The 12,503-nt window shown below is 39.9% G+C and overlaps 1 protein-coding gene and 1 long non-coding RNA gene across 3 annotated transcripts in view; one reads left to right on the top strand and one right to left on the bottom strand.

Annotated features, from left to right (window-relative positions):
• Nucleotides 1-11,203, bottom strand: part of znf407 (zinc finger protein 407) — a 188,700-nt gene extending 177,497 nt beyond the window's left edge. The window contains exons 1-3 of one of the 2 annotated variants that reach the window (XM_024263492.1): nucleotides 11,067-11,203; nucleotides 6,917-7,628; nucleotides 4,669-6,804 (exon numbers count right to left, since the gene is read on the bottom strand). In XM_024263492.1, coding sequence (XP_024119260.1) covers nucleotides 4,669-6,804; nucleotides 6,917-7,565 — 2,785 coding nt within the window. In that variant the 5' untranslated portion in view covers nucleotides 7,566-7,628; nucleotides 11,067-11,203. Of the gene's footprint in view, nucleotides 1-4,668; nucleotides 6,805-6,916; nucleotides 7,629-10,711; nucleotides 10,834-11,066 lie in introns of those variants that run through there. The other variant, XM_024263494.1, reaches the window with a different exon arrangement.
• LOC112140508 overlaps nucleotides 11,139-12,503 on the top strand; it is a 4,452-nt gene continuing 3,087 nt past the window's right edge. The window contains exon 1 of the long non-coding RNA XR_002918180.2: nucleotides 11,139-11,206. This is a non-coding gene — a long non-coding RNA (uncharacterized LOC112140508). The remainder of the gene's footprint in view (nucleotides 11,207-12,503) is intronic.

Genomic DNA, 12,503 nt, shown 5'->3' with positions numbered 1-12,503 from the left:
TCCTCTCACTAAGTGTGCATGTGTTAATGTGCATGAGAGTGATTTTCTGCCCTACAAACAGACAAGCAACCTGTCCAGGATGTATCCCGCCTTCGCCCAACAGTGGTGGGACAGGCTCCAGCAGCCCTGTGACCCCGAAAGGAATTTAGTGAGTTAAGAAAACGGATGGATGATGGACAGACCGACGGACGGACAGACAGAACTCAACAACCCCAAAAGCTAAACCAATTAAATGTTAGGATTGAAGTTAATACTCCTTAATATAACTATCATCAATTACACAGATGTTTGTAAAATCCATGTACTGCTATTTAAAACTCCCTTCATAGTTGTTGCAAACACACATGACATGCCGACTGATAATATTCATGCCTGGTAAGTGTGTCCATTGCTTTAAGGCTCAGTCTGAGGTCAGTCAACCCGCTCCGGTGAAAAAGTGCCCAATTTGCTTCAAAATGCAAATTCCAGTCGGAGCCTCATTGACAAAACACAAGCATGTGTGCGTGCTTCCTGTAAGGGACAAATTGACAAATCTGTGTGCAGCCTCCCACTACCGTCCCCTGATTTAACTGATTAATCAAATGAATAAAAACTAGGTCTTAATTAAAAGGATCTGGACGTGCTCCCAGCTCCAGAACTGGCAGACCCCCACCGTGCTGCTCCACAGCCCTGAAAACAAACTCCCACAATTAATGACCAACATAGAAAAGGTAAATAACTCAGTGTAATGGGAGAACTTAGCAATAATACCAACTGGTACATGTTGTCAAAACCGAATGAGTGCTTTACGCAAACAAGAAAACCTGAACATAAACAGAACCATAACTCTGACGCATAAAATGGAGGTAAATCCAAAAATGTGAGTCGTTTGACAACTCGCTCTATGTCCTTGACTTGATGCCATCTGTTGGGACCTCAGAGTCAGTGCCTCCATTTTCTTAAGTAACACTAAGTAAATGACCTCAAAAACTCAAGAATTATGACAGTAGATAAAGTTATGAATGTGCACAGACCAAACATTAATAAGAAGAGAGTGGTGCTAACCATGAATCATCAGCATTACAGTGTCCAACTCCTACAGCTTCAAGCAGTTTGAGTTTAGCAAGAGAAATACTGACTTTCACTGAGCTCCAAAGGTTGCAGAAAAACATGCCAAGAAAATAAAAAAGAGATGGTAAAATCTTTCTAGGATTAACTCAAATTTTTCTGAATTTACAGCACAGCGGCATGCTTTACTGTGTCATAATTTGCGGAAATTCATGCATGCCATAAGGCAGCATAAAACACCAGCACATGTATAAGTCAAACACCAGAGGAAGTTGAAGCGGAGATCACTAGCAAGGACTGCCAGAGGGAAGCACATGCTCAAACTCTTCAGTCATAAAGTGCGAACTTTCCTCCTTCGTCTGTTGATATCAAGGGCGACTTCATGGGCGCATATAAAGGCGTGAACGCCAAAATCACAGAGCACGGACTTCAATTAAAGTCCCATTAGAGTTTAGGCTGAAAGGGGGATGGACCACAGGAGGCAGATAGGGGCATTTATTGATGGCGCCCTCACATCTCGTTGCTGCATTAAGTTGATTTTAAAAGCAATTAATACACACGGTCAGGGAAAAGTAATAGAGCGCCCTGTGTTCTTAACCTGCCGGACATCTCGCAGCCCAAGCCCTGACCAACTCAGCCCTGCTTTGCATTATAAATGACAAGATAAATCCTAATGGATTGAGGATAATCAGCTGGCCATGAAGGCTGACATATACACACATTGACTAGGCCCACGAGCGCTTGCACACACAAACATGGACATACAGACACAAGGGAAATTAAAGGCTTTGAATATGTCTGCATTGATTATTTTAAATTATTAGCCCACCTCTCTTTGGGCCTCCAATGCTTTTAGCCTAAGCTTTAACACATTTACAGAGACTTATTGACTATAATTACAACTGAGTCTTGGTAATGGACACATCAATTATGAGTCGCACATGTCTCTGACCAAGCGTTGCTCAGGAAATCCCAATCTGGGCTCCATTAGCATCTCTCCTGCTAGTCTGAAGCTCAATCAGTCTTTACCTTCACCTCTAGTGAAAGAGCTATTACCTGGCTGAAGTAGATAGTAGCCCAAACATTAGCCTGAGCTGCAAAGAGGAGGCTGTATCTCCCTACTTAATCCTACCGGACCAAATAACAAAGGTATAATAGCAGAGCAGTCGCATAAGGACATAACTCTGCAGATTTTCAATGAAACATGAACCAGTTACAAGACAGTGAATGATTAATAAAGTATCAGTAAAATCGCAAGTTTAAATAAAATATAAAATAAATGTATTTCTCATTAAGCCATTTTGTTAAAGAAGTGAATTCTTCACCAGTGTGTGTGTAAAGCAGAAAGGGCAAAAAAAAAAGGATGCCACCTGGATTTGACTAAGCCAATAGGTAAGAGCCTCCCAGAAGAAAAACACTGCAGTCATTAATACACTTTATCAGGTAACAAGGTATTTAATCCTAACTGGTGCAGTAAGTAGCCTCTAATTCTTTAAACAACCATTAGGACACACGTGGTTGTGCAAAAGTTGATCCCCTGATTCAGAGGGGTCAAACTCTCGCAGCGCGTTGGGCAAACAGCAAAAGAGGCTGATGAAAATGCAAGATGTTTATCAACTGAAACCTGGATTGATAGTGGTGAAAATGCATCTTTGAGGAGGAAATGTGTTGGGGGAATAAAGTTAAATTAAATACTGTATATATAAGATCACTGAAACCGAAATCTAAGCATAATACTGGAAAAACTATAATTCAGTGGTCAGTTGAGAATCTCAGAATATTCCCATCACCTTAGTATAGATAATTAAACTAAAAAGCTCTGCAAGACTCAAAACGTTGCTTCTCAATAAAATCAAGGTGATAGGTGGCCAAAAAGGGGGACAAGGAAGTGACACTTTGAACAATGCAGACAGGTTATTTCATCTGAAAATCCAGAAATACCATATTCCTAAATTCCAGGTATATCTGGCAGATGAACTGATGTCCTATCACCACCTGTTCTGGAGTCTGCAGGGCAGGTGGGGGTGGTATTTTGATCGTTGGGTCACTTGGTCAGATACTGTTCCCTTACTTAGATAATCCTATTGACTATTTAAATAGTCAGATAATGATGCTAAGCATAACACATTGGACTAGTTTGGTTTACTTACACACAGCACTCTTTATATAGAACTAAAAGGTGGAAATGGACCAAACCACCTGATCATATCCCACAGTTCCAACAGCTACTCACTTGAGGAACAGTGAAACGAACTACCATCCCAAGAAATAAAAAAGTAAGAAAAGCACAGCTAGTTCTCATACCATCATGTCTTTAGAAAAGGCTGCTCCTTATGAATACACCATGTTCACCACCCAAATACTTTTAAATGTTTTTGGTGATTGTTCACTTTTCAGATTTGCGCTGTGACCAGATTTTTTTTAATTTAAACTAATAATGAACAGCCCTTTTAGAACTTCTTGCTTTTGGTTTGTTTCTACTTTTTGGTCTACACAAAAAAAATCAGCTTTGAATTGTCCTTTTTCTCAAGTAAACCAGAGTTCACCTGTTTGATCCACACCAGAGTTAAGTAAAGTTTTCCCACTTACCAAACTAAGTGACCTATCCAAAGACTCAATTTATCCCACTTACCAAACTAAGTGACCTATCCAAGGAGTCAATTTAGTGTTAAAGACCCACTCCAATTAAAACTGTGTACTTTACATGGTCTTGTTGCATTTTTCTGATGATGGAGGGTATCAAGAAAATTCCGATTAAAATAGCATTTTTGAGTATTTCTTTATTCAAATTGCTGTAAATCAGGTAAAAAAAAAAAAAAAAAACATCTTACGCATCCACTTGGAAAGAAATAGATCCATATGCACCTTTGTTTCCCTCATCTGAACAGGTATCTGGCTCAAAACTGTACAGCTGGATAGCTCCAAAATTGCTCTCTATTTTTGGTAAGCTAGTAATGTTAGGTTGGGGGTGCAGTTAGTGGGAAAGCATGTAAACACATGGGTGATGAGAAGTGGGGGCAGGGTTTTTCACGCCAACAGTCCTAGCTACAACTCAACTACAGAAAATATGCCCAAGAAAACAACATCAGTTTTTTTTACTTAGCCTAGAATCAGGATAATCATAACTAAAAGACTACTGGGAACGCTTTTTTCCAATAGATCAAAAGATGATCGGAGTTGGTCTTTACAGGTACAAGTTGAAAATGTTGAGTTGTAGCAAGAGTTTAAAAGTTGAATTGAACTTGAAATGAATCTCACCTTTCAAATTAAGCCTTAGATTCATCAAAACAATTAAGCTGGCCAACCACCTGTATTTAGCAAATATCAACTACCAAGCCAAAGATAGACTTGTGAAGTAAAAGTACGTAAACAAGCAATGCTACATACACACCATACATCCCGACTGGTCAAAGTTCTACTGGTTTAACTTTCTGCGCGTGTTCAAAGGCTGCGCGTTAAGAGCCAGAAAACGGACTTAAAAACTTTTGTAGTGACGCAACACACGCATTTACTTAGACTTCGTTGGAAGTGGCCACTTGAACGCATGTTTTCAAGCCTGATGTGAGATGGAGACAGCAGTAGACAGAAGGCATGATTGAGTCAACAAAAGATGTTGCTTACCAGTGTGTGTGCGGATGTGTGCCAGGAAGGCCATGGAGTTGCTGCTCTTGCACACCTTGCCGCAGTATTTGCAAACATTGCCCTGGTTCTCCTCTCGTTCACGGTTTATCTGTTCCGTGTCCTCCAGCACATACTTGTTGACCTCCCTCAGGAGCTCCTCGTGTTTCTCCTTGATGTGAAAAAACAAGTCCTGCTCTGACTCAAAACGATCGGTGCATTTCACGCACTTGAAGCTCGAGCCCCCTTCCGGCAGCTCTTCCACACTGTTCTGCTCGTTGCGGAGATGAGCGGCGCTGGTCAGGTGCTGGTGCAGGTTGCTCTCCGTATAGAACGACTTGCCACACACCAGACAGTGGAAGTGCCTCTCTTTGGAAGGGTGCTTCATTGAAATGTGGACATTGAGGCCGCTGATTCCGTCGGCCATGAAACCACAGTCCTCACAACGTATGCGAGAAATGCTGACTCTGGCTTCCTCCCTCATCTTCACTTCTTTAAGTTTGTGCTTTTTAATATGTGCAGAGCTGGCAAGTATGAAGTCTGAGGGTGATGCACCTAAACATGGAGCAGGAGTGGAACTTTCAGAGCTTTCCTGTGGTGCATGCTCCTGTACACCCAAGTCCTTCACAGACACGATTGCGGCATCAAATGGTGGAGCTTTGGACATTTGTGTGTCTACAATCACATCTGTATCCATGTGTTCTTCAGAATGTTCACCCTTCTCCTCCAAGCTCTCTAGCGGGGAAGATTCAGTTACTTCAAGTTCTCCAGAAGCCTGCTGGGGCTCAGGCAGCACAGCTTCCTCAGTGGTTGGGTTTGTTGGATCTGGCTCACCCCCAGAAGACGCAATAGGGTTCTTTTCATCTGCATCCGCGGACACAGTAACCACAGTCTCTGTGGCAGCTGATAACTTGTGGATTTTCCTGTTGTTGAAACAGTTTTCCGATCCATCTGCTGAGTTTGGATCTTCTGGGCTGGGATTAGAGTTTTCCCCGGAAGGCTCAATGATCTCCTTCTGTTTCAGTGGGACTTCGGAATCCTTTTGTTGCTGGCCCCCCTGCAGTTCCAGGTATCTCTGGCTTCTCTGTTTATGCTTGTCTGTGTTGGCATGGCGATACATTTCCCTGTTAGTGACAGCATAATATCCGCACGCCAGGCAGACATACTCAAAGTCTTTGGTGTGCTTTCTCTTGACGTGAAGATGGAGGGAAGGAATCGACTGAGCAACGAAATCACAGAGGCTGCAGGCGTTCACAGAGTCATACTTGCTTTGCTGTTGATCCACATCGGACAGAGTCTGCTCCTCTACTTTGTCTTCTTCAACAACTGCATCCTCTGCGTCCTGCGTTCCGTCTGTGCTCTGTGTGGTACTATTCTGTGTCACCGTGGCTTCTGGCAATGACGCCTGAATGTGACACGAGTCAGGGTTTTTGCTAGAACCCCCCTGTGCTCGCTTAATGTGCTTCTTGGTGAAACAGTGGCGATCCATGTCTCCTTTGGTCACACAGCTGTAGTTGCACAGAGTGCAGCTGTAACCGTACTCTTTGCTGTGTTTACGACGAATATGAACGCTGAGGTTGGTGGCATTGGACACGACCAGGCCACAGTGTGCACATGTGGTAGAGGAGCCTTGTTTTGGTCGCCCTCTTTTTTTCCTAGGCGGCTCAAACTCTCCATCTTCTTCCTCGGCTGATGCAGTCATGACAGCCTCCCCTGCCTCGTCTCCATCCTGTTCTTTTTCTGTCAAAGCCTTTTCTCCACCGACTACCTGATCCACATCACCACCTTCTCCGGCACAATCTCTGCTTACACTCTCAACACACGCCTCAAACGAGGAAGATGCAGGACTCTTCTTTTCATCCTGCTGCTGTTGGTGACCATCCGAGGACAAGTGAACCTCCATCCACTCAGACGTGGCCGCAAAGAAATTACACAGCTTGCAGCGGAACCACTTCAGATCCGGGTGTTTGACGCGAGTGTGCCTCTCCAGCACCGTGGCATTGCCGACCCTGAAGTCACAGCTCACACACTTCATCTGGAACCTGCTGAGATGTTTGGGTGCCACTTGTGTCGGTTTCTCCTTCCCGTCAGCCTGATTGTTGGCATTGTCTTTCTCGCTTGCATTCTCATCACCATCAACTGAAAGAGATTTAAAAGTCGCACTTCAACCAAACGTTTCGTCATTTTAAATCTAAACCACGTTTGAACATGTTTTCATGGATTTGAAACTGTAAATCAGGGGAATACTCACATGTGAATGGGACATCTTTGGTATGGTATCTCTGGACGTGAACATCAAGAGGAGACTTGTCTCTGAATTCCTGCCCACAGTAGTTGCAGGAATGAATAATCTTGGGTTTTGGGGTTCGTTTGCTCAGTCTTCTCTCTTGGGAATGGAGTGGCTCTTCTTGAACCGTCCATTGCTTTTCTTGTGCTTGATAACTGCTTCCCTTTCTAGGTACACTCATCTCTGTGCCATCATTATTTGATGCTTCGTCAGGATTGGGTTTTTGTAAAACGCTGTCATCCTTCTCCGTCTCTGAGACAGCTTCCTGTTGGATGTCAGCTGGACTCACATCAGAAGTGTTTGGATTTTCCTCATCAGCCTTTGGAGTTTGACCAAAGTTCTTCCCGTGTTTTCGTGCGCAGTGAATTTTAAGTGATCTTGGGTACTTGGCTGAGAAACCGCAAAGCGTGCACACGTTATCTCCATCTGCATGCGTGGGCTCTGACCTCACCACCAGTTTGCCGTCTGCTTCATCAGCCTCAGCAGCTCCTTCTGCAGAGTCACCTGCAGATTCCTCCATCTCCACATCGGCTGGCTGCCCCTTCTCACTGCTGTCAGTCAGAGGCTCTTTGCACTCGACATCCTCCTCTACTAACATCTGTGTCTCTGCCATGTCAAAACCTGCTTTGGTTTGGCCTGGCGCTGACGTTCACTTTACTTCTTCTGAGTCAAAACCCTGAGGAAGTGAACAAAGAGAAAAAGTTTTGGAGACTTTAAAGACAAACATCTGAGAAAAGAAAGAGCACTGCATATGAACAATTTGGCCTTTCAAAGACATGTAAATGGCGCCATCTAGTGTTCAAAAACACAAACTACCACTACAAAAAATTGCTCCTTACATGAACAAAAACAACATTCCTATCAAATCACCATTTTTTAAATATATTGACCATATCTTATGACAATATATCTAAAACAAATATGTTTTTCATAAATCTGAAACCATTCTGAAATATTTGGGGAGACAAATAACAAAAACACTGGACAATAAGTACCTCATGAAAGTTTTTTTTTTTTTTGTGAAAACCATTAATTAAGTGAAAAAAACTTTTTTTTTTAAATGTTGACAACTTACTAAAGTAAATATATGTGTTTTTTATATCTTTCTTTTTTTTGTTGTTTTACATATTTTTTGAGAATTTAGCCCTAAAAAGCAGTAGAAACACAAAACTTCTTATTAACAAATCATAACACTACCACCTCCATGCCTGCCGCATCTCCTTCTGTTATGCTTCAAATACAGAGAAATGCTTAAAGTTTCTTTTAGTTTTTTACTGGTCGAGGCATTTATTAACTGGAGGGACTTTCCTCGTGAATTTACAAAGTTTCTCTGTAAATTGCTTCAATTAGAAAATAAAAGAACACTAAAGTTTCTCTTTGGGAAAATAATTATGCCGACCACCAATTTACGCACATAAGGGGTAATTGCCTAATGCAGCTCTAAAGCAATTTTTAACGATTTGTTAATGTATATGTTTTTCCACACAGCCATTATCTCTTTTATTATCAATAAATGACCTAAGCTCCATCAAAACACAGCTTCAAGGAATCCCAGAGGAACCAGGGAAAGAATCAGCAGCTTCCCTTTAAGCCTTGATGCTCTTCTTCAGCTCATTTAGCCTCCGTCCCTCCTTTAACCTATTATGACCAGATGAAATATATGTGATGGTTTCCTTTTGAAGCCTGGAGCCTCACATACTTAAGACCAATGTTTTCAGGACACAAACACTACTCAAAAAAGACAAGTAGAGAAATGTTGTTGGTAAATTACATGTAATTTAGTATATAGTCAGATGTTTTGTTTGTATGGTTAAATGAATAAACTTAAACTCACTAAACAAATTTCAAAGTATAGTTTTTTAATGCATTTTCCAAGCATCTGCTTCAGGCTGGGTATGCAAAAGAAAACAGAAGTTGCATCAGGTCTGCTGGGGTGGTGAACAGTTTTCATTAGGATTGCTTATCATTTTAATTTAAATATAATTCCAAATATGGCTAAGTTTCAGTTATATATGAATTACTATTTTGTTTAAGAATGCAGAAAATAGTGTTATATACACAAACTTTGTATTTAGACTAAATGGTAACGGATAAATTATTAGTAATATTTCAAACAGGAACCAATTAGGAAACTTTCTCTTTTAAAATTGTCAGAGATTTTTTTTTTCAGACATGGAGATAAACCTGCAACACTGAAGAATAGGGTTTTACTGTCCTTAACCTCAAATTTAAAATGTAACCTCAAATTTAAAATTTGACCCAATAAATATAAAATATATATAGTAAATATATCTTAGAGATGCTTTAAGGATACACACAAAAATACAAAAAGTATTTCAAATTTTGAAATAATGTTAGACAACACTAGACAGCAAAGTTCAGTATTTTTGTGTTTTTTTGGGGGGGTGAGGGGGGGTACCCTTCATTCTAAATTAAAAATATCTCTTTATTATATATTTTTTTCCTTTGGATAGAACAATATTTGCAAATGTAGAGTAAATGTATACAACCTGTTGGATGACAATGACAATTCCAATCACACAAGATAATTTCTTATTTTTTGGGTCTAAGATTAAAACAACAAAAGTACACACATTTCTTCATAAAGCTTTTGATATTTTCCAGCAAATTTCACTGAATGTTGTTCAATATTTTTTCCTATTACATAATCATTTTTTTACTTATCCTGTCCAGCACTAAAGCAAACAGAAAAGAGCTGAAAGTCTCTTGTGAAGGACAGAATTTACTGTTACAGTAGGGGGTTGTGAAACTTCTGACACACAAGGTGCATATTTGTATAAACCCCGTTTGTATTTGAATCTAAGCTTTATTGATATCACTTATTTTATTTAATTATCCTGCTCCATCTTATTAGGACCATTGAAAACAGAGATTTCCTATCCAGTTGTTCTTTATTTTTAACTTTATTTTTGTTAATTTTCTGTGCTTGCAGGATTTTCTAAATGCTTCAATGATCATAAGAAATAATGCAGATATTAACTCACCATGCCTGCATAGTAAAGAACATGGCAGAACTTTACATCTTAGGTTGCATATTGAGGCACAGGTGTCTTGTATGGAAAGATCTTATGCTAATCAAATGATAAACCCTAAAGAAAGTTGGATGGAGAAAAGGAGGAACAAATAATGTAAAAAAGAATATACTAATCACATACATTGCTTTATTTTGATTTTCCAAGCCTCTGTTTATTGCGTTTATCATTTGATCAAGTCAAATGAATATACAGCTAGCAATACGTCTATTATGAAAGGCAGCTATCAAATGGTAGTTTTCTTACTATATAGATCTGAGGTTAACTATAATTATTTCATATTGCAATTTTTTTACTTCAAGTGTGGAATTGTTGAAGTTCTGTAGATTTTTATTACATGAACAAATGTTAGTTCATAGTTTGTCTTAGTAATTATATTGTAAAAAATAATTAGAATAGGTAGAATAAATGGATGCATTCTCAAAGAACGACTTTATAATTTACAATATCCACATGTTGGTTGCGATTGAATACAATTAAAAATCCAACTGCACAACATTGCAACACTGAAAATATTTTCATTTTACTACATAATGATATTGTTTTCTTTGACTGTCACTTAAACTGTCAAATGTCAGCTAAGAAGTCGTGTAAAAAGTTGGCCAAACACGTTAAAACATCACAAACAACATTGCAGCGAAAATAGCAGGTATTCCCAGCTGCAAAGAGGAGGAAAAGTCAGTACTCAGGAACATAAGTTTATCACCTGAACACAGGTATGAAATAAGAACCCCTCTAGATGCTGCATACCGCAGCTAACTTGCTAACTAGCAACGTGATCCTCGACTATCTTTTGACAAGCATACAGCGCGTCCAATTAACGCAGTCATTCAGCTGAGAGGAGCCAATCAGAGCGAGATGAAGGCGGATCTAAACTCGTTCAAGGCTTGGAAAACGACGGCAGCACAGAGGCCCAAAAAGGAGGCTAACGTATATCGGAGATACAGTTTTCCCCATACAGCAAATAATCCATCATAACACCCCTCGTAGTACAGTTTTGCTTTCCTAAATATAGCTCGACTAAATTAGCTTCACAAAATCAAGCGACAAGAGGCTCTTACCCATGATTTTGCGGTTATCTCGATGGTCCGCGCTTTTTTGATGCTAGTCACAAATGGCGCACCGTAGCGTGAGCCTTACGTCACGGAAGGCGAGGCCCTGTTGACAGTTTTTTTTTCTCCCCCGCCGATTTGATCATATGGTGCGTTCAGGTACAGCTGGAAACGGCGCCACTTTCACGCGTTTTCTCCCGCGTATTTTCCATCTGCATCTTTACAGAGAAAAAACATTAATTCAAAAAGCAGGACATATTTTTCCAGTTTACTGTGCCGATTGTATCCAAATAACCCAGTAAATACATTGTTGTATTGAAAATATGTGTCGTGTATAGTCTACCATTTGCAAAGATGCAAGTTTACATAAACATTGTGATAGAAAGTTTTAAAACATAATTTGGGGTTTTTCCACTCCCCCAGTGGTCAGTCTGTGATGAATTACCTCTTCCATGTGACAAGCACTGTTAGCCTCATGGAAAAACTGAAGATGGATTAATTCATGGGCAATAATTGACTAAGTAGCCTGACAGATCAGGAGGTGATAAATGATACCTCCGGGAATGAATACACAGTTTGCTTTTGCAGTAATTTCCTTTAATTCATCAGAGTCAAAATTATGTGGCATGGATGGTTTGAGACACAACTGCCCTCCTCCCTTCCTACCTATTTTTCATTAAGATTTATCATTCATTTCTCTCCTTTCAATTTCTATTAGAATCCTGAAAGCTTTGTGAGCATTGCTTAAATATGTGCTCAATATTATCTGAAAAGGTCAACCTTAAATCAACATGGTGATTTTCTTTTGTTGCTTTTACCTCACACACATACAGGGGAAAACAGAAATTAAAAGATGGTCTGCGAAAAATTGCGGTTTTTAATTTGTTTGGTCTCAGCAATCCTTTTCAAGTCTCTCAAAATTTGTAGTTTATTTAAAAATTACACAAGTTTAAAAAGATGCTTTATTACATTCACAAAGTGACTACATACTGCAGTTACTTTTGAAAAGGCAAGTAGTATGTTTAGACACTCTCTAATTGTCTTTGGGTCAAAGTAATCGACCAATGTGTAAAATAATTCTAAAAATCCCCTAAGTAATATTTGTTCAACTTTGCTGACTTTTCCTAGATTGACCCCAACATTAGAAAACAGTATTGCTGCATGTATTCATATTTCTATACAAGCTGTGAAGTTACAAATATTGTCTTAAGGTCCAGGTGACCGGACAGTCAAATTGAGGTGAAGTTACTGTCACAAATTGCAAGAATATGGATAACTGTCTCCAATCAACCAGTAGCAGATGTAAACAAGACATAACAGGAGGTTTTGTAACAGACCGCCCTGTCTGTGACCCAAACTGACCCAAATGACACAATATTGGCCCTTTGTCATACGCCCAAAGATTATAAAGGTGCTGGAGATTAATTCTCTGTGTGTGGAAGCCAT

Source organism: Oryzias melastigma, linkage group LG16 (assembly GCF_002922805.2).
Source record: "Oryzias melastigma strain HK-1 linkage group LG16, ASM292280v2, whole genome shotgun sequence".
In the NCBI taxonomy this organism is placed as follows: domain Eukaryota; kingdom Metazoa; phylum Chordata; class Actinopteri; order Beloniformes; family Adrianichthyidae; genus Oryzias; species Oryzias melastigma.
This window is presented reverse-complemented; position numbering and strand designations above follow the sequence as displayed.